Below are 17,855 nucleotides of genomic sequence, written 5' to 3'. Positions count from 1 at the left end.
GTCTTTTGAGTGTTCATCATCTTTAGTTAAAAATGGAAGGCACCGTGAAAATCTGATCAGGCACTGTAGTGAGTCCTGTATGTGTGGGTGACTCTTTTTTTCTTTTATCTGTGAAGTTTTCTTCTGGGTTTTGACTGATAATGACCCTGTTTTTGTTGTCTGTTGAGAGATGATTCAAGGAGTCTTCCTCCCAAGGCCTCTAAATGCAAACGTGGTTTGCATTCGGCATTTGCTGTTTGATCTTTCCTGGATGGTTCATGCACTTGTCTCTCTTTTTTTATTGGTTTTGGGGTTGTGGATTTGAGCCAAAAGTTGATTAACCTAACATGTTTGGCATTGAAAATTAAAACAAAGACCTAGTAAGAAAAGAAAATAAAAAACAAGCTTGGAAATCTTGAAGCAAGTGCTAGAGCGCATGTTGGAGAATGGGAACCAATGATACCTTTGCAGCTGCTGCAACCTCAGTGAGCTGATCTGTTTTGATTCTTTGCTAAAAAATGGATAAGCATGAGTTTTTTTTTAATTTTATTCAGACTTATCACTGCAGGGGTATCTCACTAGCCCCTAAAATTTTAATTTTTTCCATAGAAAATACTCAAAATTAAAGAAAATTAGGTTAGATGAGCTCTGCTCAAATTTGGACCTGGTTTGTTATTCTGATATACAACATGCTTCCCATTGAAGACAGTTTTGTGGGTGCTAATTCCATCTCTCAAGCCTTTGTGAAGCTGGGTGGATGGCATTTATCTTTTCCAATAATTTAGAGAACAAAACAGAGCATAAATTCAGTAAAGAATATGAGAAGAACTTGGACAATAATTATCTCAAATGGGTCATTGGTAAAGCAGATTTAGTCCTGAGGAAAGTTCCTTTCTGCACCACTGGCTGCAGGGAACTGTGGCAGGAACTGTTCTGAAAGGTTCCCCTTGATTAATCTCAAAACATAGCTTCGTTCTTTTACCCTCCCTTTTGATTAGCTCAGAGTAGTTTCTGTCAATGTTCTTTCCTCCAATGGTTGCAGCCTGCTTTGCTTTCGTGGAAAATGAGATATACAACAGATTTCCATGCTTGAACAGTTGAATACCTGCAGAGAGGTTTTGCAATAGAGTAAAGCAGGATGTGTTGGAGGTGACGAAGAGGAAGACGAACAATTCCTGAAATGTTATAACATGAGAAACATAATAGGATAGTAATCAAAATCAAGTATTTAAGAAGCAAAGAATTGTTAGTTTGCTGTTTGATTTGCATTCCTGGGTTTGGTTTCTGAACCGGGCCATCTTTGAGTACAAGAAAAGACTGCTTTCCCATGACCCAAAACCTGGTTTGGTTTGGTTTAGTTGAAAAGATTAGCATATGGCTTGTTTGGCCAATGGACTAAGACATATGTTTTAGGCCAGGCAAAGATCTGATACATTTTTCAGTCTCAAAAGAGTCAACACTTGATCTGGAAACTGGAATCATTGACACCCCAATCTTTGGAGTCTTAATGATTTCCTAATTAATGGAGGATTTCATTAATTGTGGAAATTGTTTTAATTTAACATGTTGATTTCATATGGTACATTTACTAAGATTTTCTTGTCAGAATTAAATAGAAAATCTTTTCCAGAACTCAAGCCAATTTTTGAAGGTTCTTTTTCTTGTAAATGGAAGTGAATCAACACATATTTCAAACTTCCATAAATAACATCTTTAATTCAAACTCTACATCAACTATGCAACCAAATTTTCTTTCCCTTAGAAACACTACAGAAATCAGTCAAGACTGCAAACTTATATGCTTTCCTTCTCCATTTTTAACTCTCACAACTTGTTTTGAGTCCATTCTCCAACAATATGAGGCATCAGAGTTCACCCGAAAAGCAGCTATATGAATCAAGATGCTTTGACATCTTCCTTTGTGTGTCGATTCTCACAATTTTTTCATTGCTTGTTCTTGCATGTGTCTTGATCATCGAATCACACCCAGACCCTCCCATTGTCCATGTAAACTCAGTACAAGCTCTCCACTTCAACATCTCCTCCACATCTCTACTGACAGCCTGCCTCAGGATACAGTTATCTCTGAAGAACCCCAACAAGAAAACAAGTTTCTCTGTTGAGAGCATCATGGCATATCTGGTCTATCAGAGGAGATACTCGTTCTTGTCCACCAACATCAATCCCTTCTACCTACAGTCAAGGACCAAAGCTGTGGTTCATGCAAATTTTGATGCAACATCTATGTTTCTCAAGAGTAATGTAAGTAATGGCATGAGAGCAGAGTTGATGGATCTGGAAGTGGTGAATTTTGATGTCAGGATTTATGGTAGGGCTTGGTTTTATCCTAGTTCATCTTGGTTCTGGGGATGGGAAATGATGTATATTCGATGTAACGATGTGTTAGTGGGATTTTCATCCAACAAAACCAGTGGTACCATGTTGCATAGCCCAAGAAGATGCAAGGTTGAGCTAATGTTTCAATCAAAGGGCTAGCTCTCTGGCTTTGAAAGTTTGTTTAGTACTTAAATCTTATGATATACTAGATTATTTCATATTTTGGTTGAGACTGAACTGTTTTTTTTTTTTGTCTATTTTGGAACTTTCTAAGTAAATCTTTGGAATGTACTCTGTGGAGACATATGATTGCTTTCTCAGTAAGCATATTTACATATTTCAGAATCAAATCCAGATTAAAAAGTTATTAAAGATCTGAAATGAAGCGTCCATGATCAAAAAGTATATCAGAGTGAAATGAAAGCTGATATGAGCTTTGCTCTCAAATTCATGTTCTTTTCCATTTTCAAGCCTAGAGAAACCAAGGGTGTCCATCAGGATCAGTGTTTTCCACAAATCAAAAGCACAACAGTTTGTGATTCAATCACGAAAGACTTGAAGTGGTTGCTCATGATATTCCATTGATAATCTCAGCACATCACCAGGAAGCCACCTATCAATTTTGGCCAAAACACTGCCACTCACAACCTTTATCTACTTTACAAATATTTATCTGTGACTATTGAGAATCTAAAGATCATTGGCAGAGGATTCATCAACTTATCATCAGGAGTGAGCTGGTCTTTTGCTACTAGTCAAAAATTGCAGATGCTGAAAGAGACAGTTGTCTGTCAAAACCCTCAGGATGAACTCATGAAAACCTTCTCCCCCCCCCCACAACAGGTTTCCTGTGACACAGCTAAAAGCCAAAGCAAAGTCTCCCAACCTGAATTTGATTTTTTTTCCCCAACTTTTGACTCTCCCTTTTAAACTATACAAAATGTTTCAATCAACTGCTAAAGAGAGCAAATTCTGCAATGAACTGAGGACCAGTATTGCTCTAAGCAGTGTTGTTTAATTGCATAATTAGACATGGATGAACCTCGTCACCAAATTCCCATGTGGCAATGTCATGTTGGAGATTCGCGTGAATGGCGGCCTGACATTACACGTTGCAATCCCTGAAGGTTGCCTGGGTCCCTCCCATTAGCTGTATTATACTCTCTATCAGTATCTCTGGCGAGTAAGTAATTTGCTTCACATGGAACCTTGCTCAAGTGTGTTTTTTTTTTAGTTCAATAAAGAAAAAGGGAAGAATTCAAGAATCCAACAAAGAGTTTGAGATTGTCTTTGTAATCTCTCTGTTGTTCTTGTATCTATTGCCAAAAACCCTTGGATTGCATGTTCTGCCCCAACTATATATTGGATAAAAATAAGATGTTAAATATAAATTTTGGATATCATTTTTTAAAATAATATTTATAAATACCCAATAACCGGATCTATGACGGGCATATAATCATTCTTTATTACAACATAAAAGAATGCTGACATTATACCATTTAACAACATGGTGAGTAGGCTGATTGATGATCTGTAAATTGCAATTGATTGACCTGTAAGCAACAAGCTTAACATACATGATTCTGCACAATTTGGACACTTCATCTAAGGTTGAAACTTATTTGAACTCGATATGAGTATTAAAAGTGTTATCAGAACCTTACGTTATTGGGTCCGATACCCGCAGATTCTCTAAAACATCAGTGTATGTACATCCCAAACCAAAAACCATCATCAAATTCAGACAGAAACAGAAGTAGCTCTTATATATGATTTGTACAAGCAAACAGCCCACATCAAACTTTCAGCTAGATTTTGCCTCTCCAACACCTGTATACCTCTCATTGGACTAACTTCCAGCAAAAGCGTTATAAAAACTAACCAACAGTTTCGAACACCCCGGAACTCCCTTAGTTCAATTCAAACCCCAGACTTTTTCCGGCTTTCTACCTTGCTTCACAGCTAAACGACCCTTCATGGGAGACAACAGGGAACCTTTGGTGGATCGAACTAGGTTCATGAGAACCATTTCTCATGCACACGACGAGTTGCAAAGCTTCAGAACGTACCTCAGATGGATGTGTGTTGATCAATCCGATGTTTGGACAGCTTGTTTGTCTTGGTTCGTGTTCATTCTTTTGGGACTCGTTGTCCCTGCCATGTCCCATTTCTTGCTAGCTTGTTCCACTTGCGATGCTAGGCATGCAAGGCCTTATGATTGGGTGGTTCAGCTGTCCTTGAGCAGTGTTGCATCTTTGTCTTTTGTTTGTTTGACGAGGTTCGTGAAGAAGTATGGTTTGAGGAGGTTCTTGTTCTTTGATAAGCTTTGCGATGAAAGTGAGACTGTTAGGAAAGGATACACTGGTCAGCTCAATGTAAGTTTTTTCCCTTCCTTTCTTCTTCAACTGGAATTTGTGAAGAGTTCTCATATGGGATTTCAATGAATTTCTGGTTTTTGTTCGGGATCTTTTTATTGTTTGATTGTTTTGGCACTTTTGTGGATTTTTTTGGTGTTATATTACATTGGTTATTGATCATTCTTCATCTCTGAATCTTTAGTCACTGATAGGTAAGAGTTTAGTTCAATTCTTTTGAAATTTTCAGTTTCTATGAAATGAACTAAGTCAAAGATCCATAATTCACTGAAATCACACCTATGATCACGCTGGGTTTGACTTGATCAGCCAAAAAAATCCCATAATTAAGCTAGCTGTCATGGCTTCCCAGCCGCATATAAACCAAAAAATTTCACAAGTAAACAAAAGAAAGTAATTCCCCTAACCAGGAAATGACAATTTACCATTTTCTGGATGTCTTGATTGCTCAGAGTTTTCTGGAACTTTTGTGAGTGAGTTCCAAACACCTCGTAGTGGAAGATGAGTCACCCTTATCTTTTTACACAGGGAGATTCCTAACAATGATGGAGAAGTTTCAGATGAACAGTAGCTAATGTCTGATAACTATTCTCTTCTTTGGGTTCCAACTACATATACATGATTATTGTTTCTTTTAGCATTCATTCGTTCTCTTCATTGGAACATGTGGAAGATGGAACTTTTAAGCTGTAATGGCTGTAAGTTTCTGCCTCATCAAACTAGCTAGCAGATAATGTAAGAGCTGATGTTTGCTAGAGAAATACACCCCATCTAAGCTAACCAAACTTCTGTTAAGCATTTTGAGCAGCAATTAGTTTCTTGTCACCGGTCTACCACTATTAGGTTAAAATATTCACATAACCTTCCATAATGATTAAGTGATTGGGGCATAACATAAGTCAATAGTATGTGCATAGCATTCTTTCTTTTTTCTTTTGGAACAAACCAGACAACGTTTTTCCTGGAATATCAGAAAGCTATGAGGAAAATGCAGAACAATGCAAAGTGATTCACTTGAAAAGCCTAGAACTATATAAGAGCTAGAATGCGGTTCCATCAAGTGTTTGTTTCCTTTTGGCTTGTGGGGTTTGGATAATAAACATTTTGAAGTTTCAAATTTATATGTTAACCTTGATTTCTTGTGCTGTTTAATTTATACAGAGATCACTGAAGATTGTATCAATTTTTGTTCTCCCATGTTTCGTAGCTGAGAGTGCATACAAGGTATGGTGGTATGCCTCGGGTGCTTCACAAATTCCTTTCTTAGGAATTGTCTGGCTAAGTGACGCAATGGCTTGTATGATGGAGTTGTGCTCATGGCTCTACCGCACGACAGTCTTCTTCCTGGTTTGTGTTCTCTTCCGCCTGATCTGCAACCTCCAGGTCCTCCGGATCCAGGATTTTGCTCAGGTTTTCCAAGTTGATTCAGATGTTGGTTCAGTCTTGTCTGAGCACCTGAGGATCAGGAGACACTTGAGGATCATCAGCCATAGATATCGCGCGTTTATCTTATGGTGCCTGATTTTGGTCACAGGCAGCCAATTCACCTCATTGCTTATCACCACAAAGGCTAATGCTGAATTGAATATTTATAAAGCTGGAGAGCTTGCTGTAAGTGTTCATTGATCTGTTCCAAAACTTTGTGTTTCCCTGCATCATATTCTCTAGTCTAGTGTCAAATTTGAAACGGACCTAGCCATGATTTCAATGATTTGTACTTTCTTGTTGCAGATGTGCTCTATAACTCTCCTTACAGGACTCAGTATATTACTGCGAAGCGCGACAAAAATCACACACAAGGCACAATCTGTCACATGCCTTGCTGCAAAGTGGCATGTTTGCGCAACATTAGATTCCTTTGATGCAAATGATGGCGAGACGCCAAGGATTCCGGCCATCCATGGCTGCCAATCCTTTCCTTATGTAGGTACAGATGGTGAATCAGACGGCGAGGATGCTGGCGATGAAGAGGATGATATAGACAACAGCAAGCTGATCCCAGCTTATGCATACAGCACCATCTCATACCAAAAGAGACAAGCTCTAGGTAAATGTCATTAGGGTACTAGGAAAGGAACATAAACATTGTTAATGTCTTGACTCCATTGATGATTTCTTTTTGTTCTTGATGACAGTCACATACTTTGAGAACAATAGAGCTGGGATTACAATCTATGGCTTCACACTGGACAGGAGCACCCTTCACACCATTTTTGGCATTGAGTTATCTCTTGTTCTATGGTTGCTTGGAAAGACCATTGGTATTTCTTGAAGGAAAAATCCAAGCAAACCATGTATGGGATCTATGTTCACCATGGACGAGAGAGAGAGAGAGAGAGAGAGGGTTTTGTGTAAAGATTTTGTTTTTGATTCATTTCTTCTTTTATGTAAAAAAATTTTTGCCCATGGTATGTTTTGTTTTTCATTGTAAATTCATTATTATTTTTTATTGAGTTCGATTAATTTAATATGGTGTATTCAGTTTCGGTTTTAATTGATTACTTAATTTGATTTATTTTAATTTTTAATATTCAAAATTTATAATCAAATCGATAAAAATATTAAAAAATAATAAAATCAATCAAATCAATCAAGGTAAATCGATTTTGATTATTTGGATTTTAGGGCATAGTTTGTCAATTTAATTATTTTTATAAATATTTGATTAATTTAAGAATTTGAAATTTTAAAATCGAATCCACCAAATTCCCACTTCCAATGGTGAGAGCTTTATGTACTTGAAGCCTTGTCCAAAGCACGTTTCGTTCGAAAGTACGTGTCGTTTTGGAACCAAAGCCTAAGCATTCTAAAGCGCGCCATTTTACAATCAGCAACAATCGAAGACGGAAAGAAAAGAGCTCTCCTTTTTCTCTCTTCGCCTACTAAAGGGCAAGCTATCTAGTAGCATGATAAAGCTTCAAACTATATAGATTTACACAAAGGAAATCTAGAAATCCAGCTAAATCTTTTAGCTTCAATGCTTGTTCCATCACTTGATTTTCGATGTTTTTCCCTTAGAAAACACAGTCTTTTCATTAAATTCCCCAGGAGGTCTCTTTTAGCCTCATTTCAGTTGGTTTCTTGCTTTACTACCCTTGTTGCTACAAATGAGATAAACCCCATTTTCTATCCACCTTTAAAAGTCACACCTTTCAAAGAAAAGGTAAAGCTTGATAGAACTAAAAGGTTAAAACTTTACTCTAAGATTCTACATGATTGTGCTTCAAAAGGGTCTTTGCGTTTAGCCAAAGTTGTTCATGGGAAGATAATGGAAAATGGACTTGACCCAGATTTGCATTTATGGAACTCTTTGGTGAATGTTTACGCCAAATGTGGGAGCTTTGGATATGCTTGTAAAGTGCTTGATAAAATGCCCGAAACAGATGTTGTGTCTTGGACTGCTCTGTTTTCTGGTTTAGTTAATGAAGGGCATGGATCTGCTGTGTTGGGTTTGTATTGTTTTATGAAGAAAGATGGTGTTAGGCCAAATGGGCATTGCTTGGTGACTGCTTTGAAAGCTTGTTCTTTGAGTTTAGACTTGTTTTTTGGGACACTGTTGCATGGAGAAGGTGTTAAAGTTGGGGTTTTGTTGGATGTTTTTGTTGGGTCTTCCCTTGTTGATCTTTATGCAAAATGTGGTGAGATGGAACTCGCTGAGAGAGTGTTTGTTTACATGGATAAAAAGAATGTTGTGTCATGGAATGCATTGCTTAATGGTTATGCTCTAGAGGGTGATGCAGGAAAGGTTTTGAATTTGTTTGAAGGGATGACGGAATCTGAATTGAGATGTAGTAAGTTTACTTTGTCAAATGTGCTCAAGAGTTGTACGTATTTGGGAAACTTAACGTGGGGCTTGATAGCACACTCTGTTGTGATTAAATCTGGTTGTGAGCATGATGAATTTGTTGGTTGCTGCCTTCTTGACATGTATTCAAAATGTGGACTGGCTGAGGATGCAATCAAGGTCTTTCAAAGGATTCAAGAACCCAACATTGTAGCCTGGAGTGCAATGATTGACTGCCTTGATGAGCAAGGCCAGATTCAAGAAGCAGCTGAGATGTTTTGCCTAATGAGACGCAAAGGGGTAAGCCCCAATCAGCATACTTTTTCCAGTATTGCTGGTGCAGCCACTAATTTGGGTGATCAGTTTTTTTGTGAAGGCATTCATGCGTGTATAATTAAATATGGCTTTGAATCTGAAAACGTTTTGAGCAATGCACTTATTTCCATGTATATGAAAATCAGGTCTGTCCAAAATGGTTGGCAGGTGTTTAAGGAAATGAGTTCATGGGATTTGGCTTCATGGAATGCCCTTCTTTCTGGACCACATGATGATAAAACTTGTGATCAGGGACCAATTATCTTTCACAAAATGCTTGCAGCAGGTTTTAGGCCTGATATCTGCACCTTTGCTAGCATCCTAAGATCTTGTTCCAGCCTCCTAAATCTAAAATTTGGACAGCAAGTACATGCTCACATAATAAAGAATGGCCTAAATGGTAATAATTTAGTGGGAACATCTCTTATTGACTTGTATGCCAAAAATAGATTCTTGGAGGATGCAGAGCTACTTTTCAGTCAATTGATTGAGAGAGATCTTTTTTCGTGGACAGCATTAATTGCTGGTTATGCTCAAACTAATCGTGTAGAGAAGGCTATCAAGTGCTTCAATCAGATTCAAAGGCAAGGTGTGAAACCCAATGAATTCATTCTTGCTACCTGTTTGAGTAGTTGCTCTAAGATGGCAATGTTGGAAAATGGGCAGCTGCTTCATTCTATGGCGATTAAAGCTGGGCATTCAGCAGACCTGTTTGTATCAAGTGCTCTTGTAGATATGTATGCCAACTGTGGTTGCATAGAAGAAGCTGAATCTGCTTTCCAGGGCATGGCGTCAGCAGATGTTGTATCGTGGAACACAATGCTTTTTGGATACTTGCAACATGGGCAAGGATTGAAGGTCTTGGAAACTTTTAGGACAATGTTGGATAAAGGCCTTGAGCCAGATGAGGTTACATTCATAGGAGTTTTATCTGCATGTAGTTATATGGGCTTGGTTGAAGAAGGGAAAGAGCACTTTGACTCTCTGACCAATGTTTATGGAATAGTACCTACAATTGAGCATTATGCCTGTATGATTGATATTTTAGGTCGAGCTGGAAAATTTAATGAAGTTGAAAGCTTTGTGAAGGACACGAAGGTTACATCAACTGCCTTGATTTGGGAGACAGTTCTTGGGTCTTGTAGAATGCATGGAAATGACAAATTTGGTGAAATTGCTGCGGAGAAACTCTTCGAGCTTGATCCTGAAACAGCCTCCCATTACATATTACTAGCAAATATTTTTGCTGCCAAGTGTAGGTGGGATGATGTCCGTAGGGTCAGGGCATTAATGACCAGTCATGGTGTTAAGAAAGAACCTGGGTGTAGTTGGGTGATGGTCAATGGTCAACTGCACATCTTCAGGTCTGCAGATAGTTCGCATCCAATGAACAGGGAAATCTATATGAAATTGCAGGAGCTTGTGCAGAAGGTTATTTTAGCAGGTTATGTGCCTAAGACAGAACATGTGCTCCATAACGTTAGTCACAGAGAAAAAATGGAACAGCTCTTTTGTCATAATGAAAGGTTAGCACTTGCTTTTGCCCTTATAAGCATCAACCCCATGAAAACAGTCCGGATATTCAAAAATTTGCTCATATGTGAAGACTGCCATGATTTTATGAAGCTTGTCTCTGGTATCATAGAACAGGAGATTGTTGTTCGTGATGTGAATTGTTTCCATCACTTCAGGAGTGGCATTTGCTCATGTCAAGATCGGTGGTGATTTTGCTCTATTCATCCAGCAAAAAGGTTTGTTCCAGATAATTATCCTCCATGTTTTTCTTTATAATTTGTTTGCAGGGCTTTGGAGATTAGTTGTTAAATGATCATGTTCATGAGTTGTCATGTGACTAGCACCAATTGCTTGATCATGAACTTGCACAGCAGATGATTGTTTTACTTTTCCGATGTTGTTCTAAAAGCGAAGCTTTCTTTAAATCTCTTAAACCATGGTTTTGGATATCTAAAAGTTAATATTTCAGGGTAGTCCTCCCTAATGTTCTGTTATTGAAAAATACCTACTTTTTATTTTCTTTTATGGATATCAATCTTCCTCATCTGTCTCCTATTCTATCTGAGCTGCAGCCTCCAGGTCCTTTGAGTCCTGGATTTTCTCAAAATCTCCAAGTTGCTTATGACGTGGAGTCATCCTTGTCTGAGCATCTTAGGATCTGGCGGCACTTGAGGATCATTAGCTATCAATATCACGTGTTCAAATCAAGGCTTCTGATCTTAGTCACAGGCAGCCAAATCACCTCATTGCTTATCACTGCCAAGGCCAATGTTAATGGTGCTTCAAATGGTCCTGATTTTGGGGAACGTCCTGCATTGGCAAGTGATTAGGTTGGCATCCAGATTTGCAATGTTGGATTTCACAGTGAATGTTTATGCAAAATATCGAAGTTTCAGGTCTTCCTGTTAGTATACATTGCTTCCTTGTGTTCATTTATGCTTTCTTTTATTCATCAAGCTTCATTTGTTTGCATTGTGTTTATTGGATCTTTTTCGCTTTTCCTTTTCCTTAAGAGGTTAGGGTGATTTCTGATTCCCCGAGACCGGGATATGTTGGAGAATTCATCATGGCCTGGCAGGTTGGCGAATTTGTAGATTTCTTCCATTCTGATAATATTAATCCATCCCTTCTAATCTGACCTGTACTTTGATGTGTCACCAGTTTAACAAGCTGAATGTGAAATGATACTTGATCCCGTGAATTAGTGCGGTAGGACCATCAAGTTTGCCTTCACTTTCCTATAGCATGTTGGGAGGTTTATTCGAAGATGACAACTTCTTGTGCAATGGAAGTTTTTGATCTGTATCACATTCAGTAAGTATACTATTTTTTTTTTCTTTTGAGTAAGGTGTGTGTGATCCACAAGCTTTCCTTGTGCAAAACTTTTGACTGTTTTCTTTACTTGGTTCAGAAGACTAACATTCTTCAGCATCAAGTAATCCGGATGTAGACGAATGCTTACACGATCATAAATCAACGCCTTGATAAAGGCTTGCTCGGAATCTACCCTAAAGGAACACAGATGTTGTTTTCATAACGAGCCAAGTTTGAATGATTTTTCACCCATTGATGCCAGTGACTTTGAAGAGCAACGTAGCTGTTCCGGGCTTCTGGGAATCAGCTCTTACCCTCGAAAGTGGCAGAGCCTGCAACAATTCTGGAGTTCTAAACCGTCTCTTGTTCTAATTTTCCTTGGAAAAAAAAAAACCATTGTAAAGTGTTTCATAGCTTAGGAGACAGAATGAGAGAGTTCATTATCTGATATACAAAGTGGAGAATGAACAGACATACAAGTAGGTGGGTATGCCTTTATTTTCCTACTAAGTCTATCAAAATGAGGGTTCATAAAGCACTTCTATCAAGATTTTGTCATTGTCCCTGAATTTGCCTACCCAATTTAGCCATGGTCAACTTGCTTTGTCAAATTGCTAGCAAGTCTCCAAACCCACTAGGTTTGAGTAAATTCATTGGACCGAACTATAATTGGATAGAAAATTAATCACCCTCAAACTTAATATTAACTGAAATTTTTTAATATAATCAAGTTTGTTATCATGTGATTATATCACGTTCATTTGTTAGGTCATATACGTAGACATAAAATGTTAATCAGCATTTTCAATTCGATCGTCTCATAAACTATGACATTGTTATTCCGAATTTGATAATTTGACAATAACTATAAATCCAAATTAAATGCAAAATAACTAAAATATTAACTCAAAAATGAAATAAAAAAAATCCCATCAATATCCCACCATGCATTTCACACCAGTAAAAACAAAAAAGAAAGAAAATTAATATATCCAAATCACAGTTACTGCCATAATTTTCATCTATAGTTGACCAATATTTTTTACTATTTACCCCTAGTAATTAGGAATTTACCTTTCTTCTTTTTCCATTTTAACTCTTCCTTTTTACCTTGGCGCGCGCCTCTAGGGAAGCGGTATTTAAAAACTGCACGACGTCGTCGTTTTCGCAAAACTTTCAAAAAACCGTTAAAAAACCTCACCGTTAAAACTGAAAACTCGAAGCCGAAACGACGACGTATTTCGCTCTCCTTTTTCGTCGGTGTTAACGACGCCCTTTCCCCAAGAAAAACACACGCACAGGACACGGCAGTGTTTTTTCTTTTTCGGATTATTTGCTCGCGTTTTCTTTTTCACTGTTTGGGAAACGTTTTTTTTTCCTTTTTTCGGAAGGTTTTTAAAGTGAAGATTAACAAAAGCCGACCAGATTGATAGTTTTCTCGTCAGCAATGGAGATCGGAGCCGGTCGGATCGGTTCATGCTCTAAAGAACACCAGCAGATTTATCAAGAGTGGTTTAGCTTTGTTGATTCAGGTACGTTTTTCATTTTTAAAATTTTTAATCGCTTTTGTTTATTTTATTTAATTTATTTGAATTTTTTTGGTAGATAATGATGGCCGCATTACCGGAACTGATGCAATAAAGTTCTTCGGTATGTCAAATTTATCGCGACAAGATCTTAAGCAGGTTAATCTACTTTTATTTTCGTCATTTCAATTTTTTTATTTATTTATTTATTTAATTACTGCTTAATTATGAAAAATTGTAGGGAGATGTGGATGCCTAGTGCAATTGAATTCGAATCAAGTAGAAAAAGCGGAATTTTTTAACTAATCATGCTTGCTGCTAGGCTTCAACTCGAGGAGTAAATAATTGATAATTTATTTATTTTCATAATTAAATCAATAAAGTTTGATTTTCCATTAACATAACGAGCCTTCATGTCATGGATTTGGAGTTTTGTTGCTGTTGCTGTTGCTATGCTCATTTCTGTCTTTCTCTTAGTGATTTCGCTTCAGTTATCGGTTTTTGTGTTGAATGGTTTGTCTTTTTTTGGTTTTGATTCCTCAAAGGTGTGGGCGATCGCGGATTCTAAGAGACAGGGATATCTTGGTTTCAAAGAATTTGTCTTTGCTATGCAGGTTTGAAGTTGTGCTCTTCTTGCATTCTGGTTATTATTAATTGGTTTTCTTCAAATCTGACCTGCTGTTTCTTTTAATGTTTAGCTGGTTTCTCTGGCACAAGATGGTCATGAAATATCACATGATCTCCTGAATGGTGATGGTATGGTGATTTAGCTTGGCCTTATTTCTTCATTGCATGCTTTGAATGTTTATTTAGAAGACTGTTTTGTGGTTGTTTTTCCTCTATATTTATAATCTTTTATCGTCAACTAGAAACTAATGTTAAGATATGCTGATGTATGGCAGTTGACTTTGAGAATGCGAAACCTCCTGTAATGGAAGGTTTGGATGCATTAATCATGGTATGATGGCTTCTTTTACTTTCTTAAGGTTTATGCTCCATATACTTAGCATCATGAAAATTCTTACTATCTTGCTTGATTTATTCAGAAGAAGAAACACTCTTCAAAGTCAACTAGTCCTGCTAGCAATGCCAATGGTATGAATTTCTCATTGTTACCGCTTATGGTTATTACTCTGATTTTATACCATATAATCACTAGTTGGGGGCAGTGCAGGTAGTTCTCCAATGCAATCATCACCTGCCGCTCAATGGTTTTCTTCAAAATCATCAAAGAAGGTTTGTGTTGTCATTGTGTAATTTAGCTTCTTTGCTCCTAATGCACTTGTTCCCCCCTCCCAACCTTTTTTGTCATCTTGGTGTAGTGCTATAAATAATTTCTTTATTTATATCAAATGCATATTTGATGCTTTCATTTTTCTTCCAAAACAAGAGGACTTGTGAATTTATTGGTATTTTGTGGCTTTAATGATGCTATTATGTCTCCAATTCCTTTAATTAATAATGTTTTTTACTTATCTGCATCCTTAGAATGGTTAACTAATCTTTTTCTGTGTATAACAGATATCTATGTCCTCTGTGACTTCAATCATAGATGGCTTAAAGAGACTGTACATTCAAAAGTTGAAGCCTTTAGAAGTTACATATCGTTTTAATGATTTTGTATCCCCATTGTTGGTGAGTGTAGATTTTTAATTTCTCTGAATTCAGTTTTAATTATCATTGATATGTGCTAAAGTTGTATTTAACAAGCTACTCAGCTGATACTGATTTTTGTTTATTGCAGACAAATAGTGATTTTGATGCCAAACCAATGGTCATGCTTTTGGGTCAATATTCTACTGGGAAAACAACCTTCATTAAACATTTGCTTAAAAGTAGTTATCCAGGCAAGTGATCCTCTCTTTCTCTCCTCCCTCCTTCCACCAAACCTATTGACTTAAAAGGTTTTATTCCCTTTTTACTTATTATTATTTTTAATCATCATTTTCAGGAGCTCACATTGGACCTGAACCAACGACTGACAGATTTGTTGTTGTTATGGTACTTTAGAATTTGTGTTCTGTGATAATGTCATTGGTGTAGTGCATATGAATCGCTTTCCATCACTTAGTGGATTTAACATCAATGATGGAAATCGAATCTTAATTTTCTGTTAATTTGTCTATACACCTCTGCTTGTAAGGGATCATTTGATGTTAGTTGTAATCATGGGATTTAATTTGTTTTGATCTCATGCATCTTGTACTCTCTTTCCTTTATGCAGTCAGGAACTGATGAAAGAAGTGTTCCAGGGAACACTATTGCTGTCCAAGCGGACATGCCATTCAGTGGTCTCACTACCTTCGGAACTGCATTTTTGTCAAAGTTTGAGTGTTCTCAAATGCCACATCCTGTGAGATAATTGTTCAAATTCTAATTGGCTGTGATCATTAATTTGAGGGTTTTGCGTATATAGAATCTAATTTATTCTTTTCATGCTCTAGCTGTTGGAGCACATAACATTTGTAGATACTCCTGGAGTGTTATCAGGAGAAAAACAACGAACACAACGAGCCTATGATTTTACAGGTGTAACATCATGGTTTGCTGCAAAATGTGATCTCATTCTTCTTTTGTTTGATCCTCACAAGCTAGATGTAAGTGATGAGTTCAAGCGTGTAATTTATTCTTTGCGTGGTCATGATGACAAGATTCGTGTGGTTTTGAACAAGGCAGACCAAGTTGATACTCAACAAGTAAGCATTATGGCAGCCATGATTCTTAATTACCAGTCTTTCTTAGATGAAACATTTGATAATTTGCTTTTCTTTTCCTTTAATTGTAGTTGATGAGGGTTTATGGAGCCTTAATGTGGTCACTTGGGAAAGTCCTTAATACCCCTGAGGTTGTGCGCGTATATATCGGGTAGGCTCTTTCTCTTTGCCAACCTTAAAGAATTAAATGAATTTGTCCCAACATTTCTTGGTGCATTTATTTGAATATTGTTTTATACTTGCTGCATAAAATGTAATTCTGTTCCTTAATTTTCTGAATTAGTACATCAAACTAAGCTGCATCTTGCTCTTAAATTTTGATGTTGATATCTTGTCTTTGGCAGTTCGTTCAATGACAAACCTGTAAACGAAGCTGCCACAGGTCCAATTGGGAAAGAGTTGTTCGAAAAAGAACAAGAAGACCTTCTTGCTGACTTGAAAGATATTCCAAAAAAAGCTTGTGATCGTCGAGTAAGTTCATTTTAATATTCTTCCTTAGTTTAAAAAAAAAGAATTCTTATATGTGAGACGTGAAAATTCTCTGCAGCTTAGTACACATGTCTTCTTTAGTAGGAATAGGTATTAATGTATTAAGGACATATAAAACCTTTCTTTCTTTTTGAAGACGCGAGTTTCTTTCTTTAGAAGTCTTAATCCATTGTTTACCTGCAGATAAATGAGTTTGTTAAACGTGCTAGAGCTGCCAAGATACATGCTCATATTATTGGTCATCTTAGAAAGGAAATGCCTACTATGATGGGAAAAGCAAAGACTCAACAGAGACTAATCGATAATTTGGCCGATGAATTTGGAAAAGTATCCTCTCTCTCTCTTCTCTTTGTGTGTACACATGCATCCGTGCTTATTGAACACTAATTCTTTTACCATGCTTACCTATTTGTTATACAGGTTCAAAGAGATCATCACCTACCTCCAGGGGACTTTCCAAATGTAGAACATTTTAGGGAGGTTTTGAGTGGTTACAACTTCGACAAATTCGAGAAGCTAAAGCCTAAAATGATTCAAGCTGTTGATGACATGCTGGGTTATGATATCCCAGAGCTGTTGAAGACATTCAGGAATCCTTACGATTAACAGCCAGAGACTAATTAAATTGCGTAAGTGTATGGAACATGATGATCATAAAACTGGGTTGTAGAGAGCTGTTCAATTCAATCAAACAAAAATCTGAATTCTACTTGAACAATATTGTGTCAAACTTGTTTGTAGATCATTTGTAATAGCTCCTAGAGTAGTTCTTCCATGTTTACTAGAGAGTTCATTCGGATTTAGATGATACCATGGTTATATCAATCCGATTTTTCTATAGTTTCTTCTTCTCCAAGCAAAATTTTGTGAAGTTTGGCATATTTTTCTTTCTCCAACAGGTATTCCATTTTCCTTCTTGTGATGCAAGGAAGAGAAATCAATTACTATTGGAACATCAAATCAATTGAGTAAATGGAAACTATTTGTCTCTCTCTAAATCGAAAATTAACTCCACATTTAAAAGATTTTTTTAGAAAGATTTTTAGGTTTAAATGCATTGATTTTTCTTAAATGTGTTAAAACAGTGTATTAAATAAAAGATTATGTTCCCTAAAATAAATTTTTAGTTAATACTTTTCTTCAACTTTAATCCTAATAAATAAAATGTAATCGTTGTTAATGTATGCAACATCTACGAAAATGTTTTATTCAAAATGCTATAAGAATTTATATGATATAGTTGGATCTATAAAAATACTGTTAAAAATAAAACGAGTGCGGATAAAAGGATTTTTAACAGCATTATTGAAAAAAAATATAGTTGAAGATCAAATTTCTTGTAGTGTATTTATGGATATCAATTGATACTTTGTAATCAGGTATCCAATATTACCTGATCCGATTAAGTAATATTAAGATAACCTTCAAGTAGTAAATCTATTAATCATCATGGTTTGGGGTATTGAACGGATAGTGTTTACGATATTCAGATACGGGTTTGGAA

General features: G+C 36.8%; 4 protein-coding genes across 11 annotated transcripts; all 4 read left to right on the top strand.

The window, feature by feature from the left end:
- The first annotated feature begins 1,836 nt into the window (after nt 1–1,836).
- LOC18593434 (GrpE-like protein) lies at nt 1,837–2,475 on the top strand. Its single transcript, XM_018124164.2, has one exon. It carries the CDS (start codon nt 1,837–1,839, stop codon nt 2,473–2,475), a length of 639 nt encoding a protein of 212 aa, XP_017979653.2.
- Nucleotides 2,476–3,987: 1,512 nt separating this feature from the next.
- LOC18593433 (extracellular ligand-gated ion channel protein (DUF3537)) lies at nt 3,988–7,162 on the top strand. Its single transcript, XM_007020651.3, has 4 exons — nt 3,988–4,694; nt 5,856–6,305; nt 6,426–6,741; nt 6,830–7,162. The coding sequence occupies exons 1-4, from the start codon at nt 4,296–4,298 to the stop codon at nt 6,964–6,966; spliced, it is 1,302 nt and encodes a 433-aa protein (XP_007020713.3). The 5' UTR covers nt 3,988–4,295; the 3' UTR covers nt 6,967–7,162.
- A 348-nt stretch (nt 7,163–7,510) lies between these two features.
- On the top strand, nt 7,511–12,160 carry LOC18593432 (pentatricopeptide repeat-containing protein At4g14850-like). 8 transcript variants are annotated; one of them, XM_088807844.1, is made up of 6 exons: nt 7,511–10,319; nt 10,485–10,544; nt 10,881–11,212; nt 11,322–11,386; nt 11,470–11,622; nt 11,720–12,160. In XM_088807844.1, exons 1-2 carry the CDS (start codon nt 7,672–7,674, stop codon nt 10,516–10,518), a joined length of 2,682 nt encoding a protein of 893 aa, XP_088663970.1. In that variant the 5' UTR covers nt 7,511–7,671; the 3' UTR covers nt 10,519–10,544; nt 10,881–11,212; nt 11,322–11,386; nt 11,470–11,622; nt 11,720–12,160. The 8 variants fall into 8 exon arrangements, with proteins under 8 accessions (XP_088663970.1, XP_088663968.1, XP_088663966.1 ...); XM_088807842.1 differs by having other exon boundaries at nt 7,511–10,544; nt 10,881–11,138; nt 11,329–11,386; XM_088807840.1 differs by having other exon boundaries at nt 7,511–10,544; nt 10,881–11,138.
- A 767-nt stretch (nt 12,161–12,927) lies between these two features.
- Nucleotides 12,928–17,194, top strand: EHD1 (EPS15 homology domain 1). Its single transcript, XM_018124729.2, has 16 exons — nt 12,928–13,154; nt 13,228–13,307; nt 13,694–13,762; nt 13,847–13,904; nt 14,051–14,106; nt 14,195–14,243; nt 14,323–14,384; nt 14,670–14,783; nt 14,893–14,995; nt 15,100–15,149; nt 15,373–15,501; nt 15,593–15,844; nt 15,934–16,013; nt 16,207–16,333; nt 16,535–16,678; nt 16,772–17,194. Exons 1-16 carry the CDS (start codon nt 13,070–13,072, stop codon nt 16,955–16,957), a joined length of 1,644 nt encoding a protein of 547 aa, XP_017980218.1. The 5' UTR covers nt 12,928–13,069; the 3' UTR covers nt 16,958–17,194.
- Nucleotides 17,195–17,855: the final 661 nt, after the last annotated feature.

The sequence above is a fragment of the Theobroma cacao genome, chromosome 7 (genome assembly GCF_053813885.1).
Source record: "Theobroma cacao isolate CCN51 chromosome 7, ASM5381388v1, whole genome shotgun sequence".
Taxonomy (NCBI): Eukaryota; Viridiplantae; Streptophyta; class Magnoliopsida; order Malvales; family Malvaceae; genus Theobroma; species Theobroma cacao.
This window is presented reverse-complemented; position numbering and strand designations above follow the sequence as displayed.

Coding starts and splice junctions, on each gene's coding strand:
- LOC18593434 (XM_018124164.2), top strand. CDS start 1,837: ATGAGGCATCAGAGTTCACCCGAAAAGCAGCTATATGAATCAAGATGC.
- LOC18593433 (XM_007020651.3), top strand. CDS start 4,296: ATGGGAGACAACAGGGAACCTTTGGTGGATCGAACTAGGTTCATGAGA. Junction 6,306..6,425: donor ATAAAGCTGGAGAGCTTGCT/GTAAGTGTTCAT, acceptor TTCTTGTTGCAG/ATGTGCTCTATAACTCTCCT. Junction 6,742..6,829: donor CCAAAAGAGACAAGCTCTAG/GTAAATGTCATT, acceptor TCTTGATGACAG/TCACATACTTTGAGAACAAT.
- LOC18593432 (XM_088807842.1), top strand. CDS start 7,672: ATGCTTGTTCCATCACTTGATTTTCGATGTTTTTCCCTTAGAAAACAC.
- EHD1 (XM_018124729.2), top strand. CDS start 13,070: ATGGAGATCGGAGCCGGTCGGATCGGTTCATGCTCTAAAGAACACCAG. Junction 13,905..14,050: donor TGATCTCCTGAATGGTGATG/GTATGGTGATTT, acceptor GATGTATGGCAG/TTGACTTTGAGAATGCGAAA. Junction 14,244..14,322: donor TCCTGCTAGCAATGCCAATG/GTATGAATTTCT, acceptor GGGGCAGTGCAG/GTAGTTCTCCAATGCAATCA.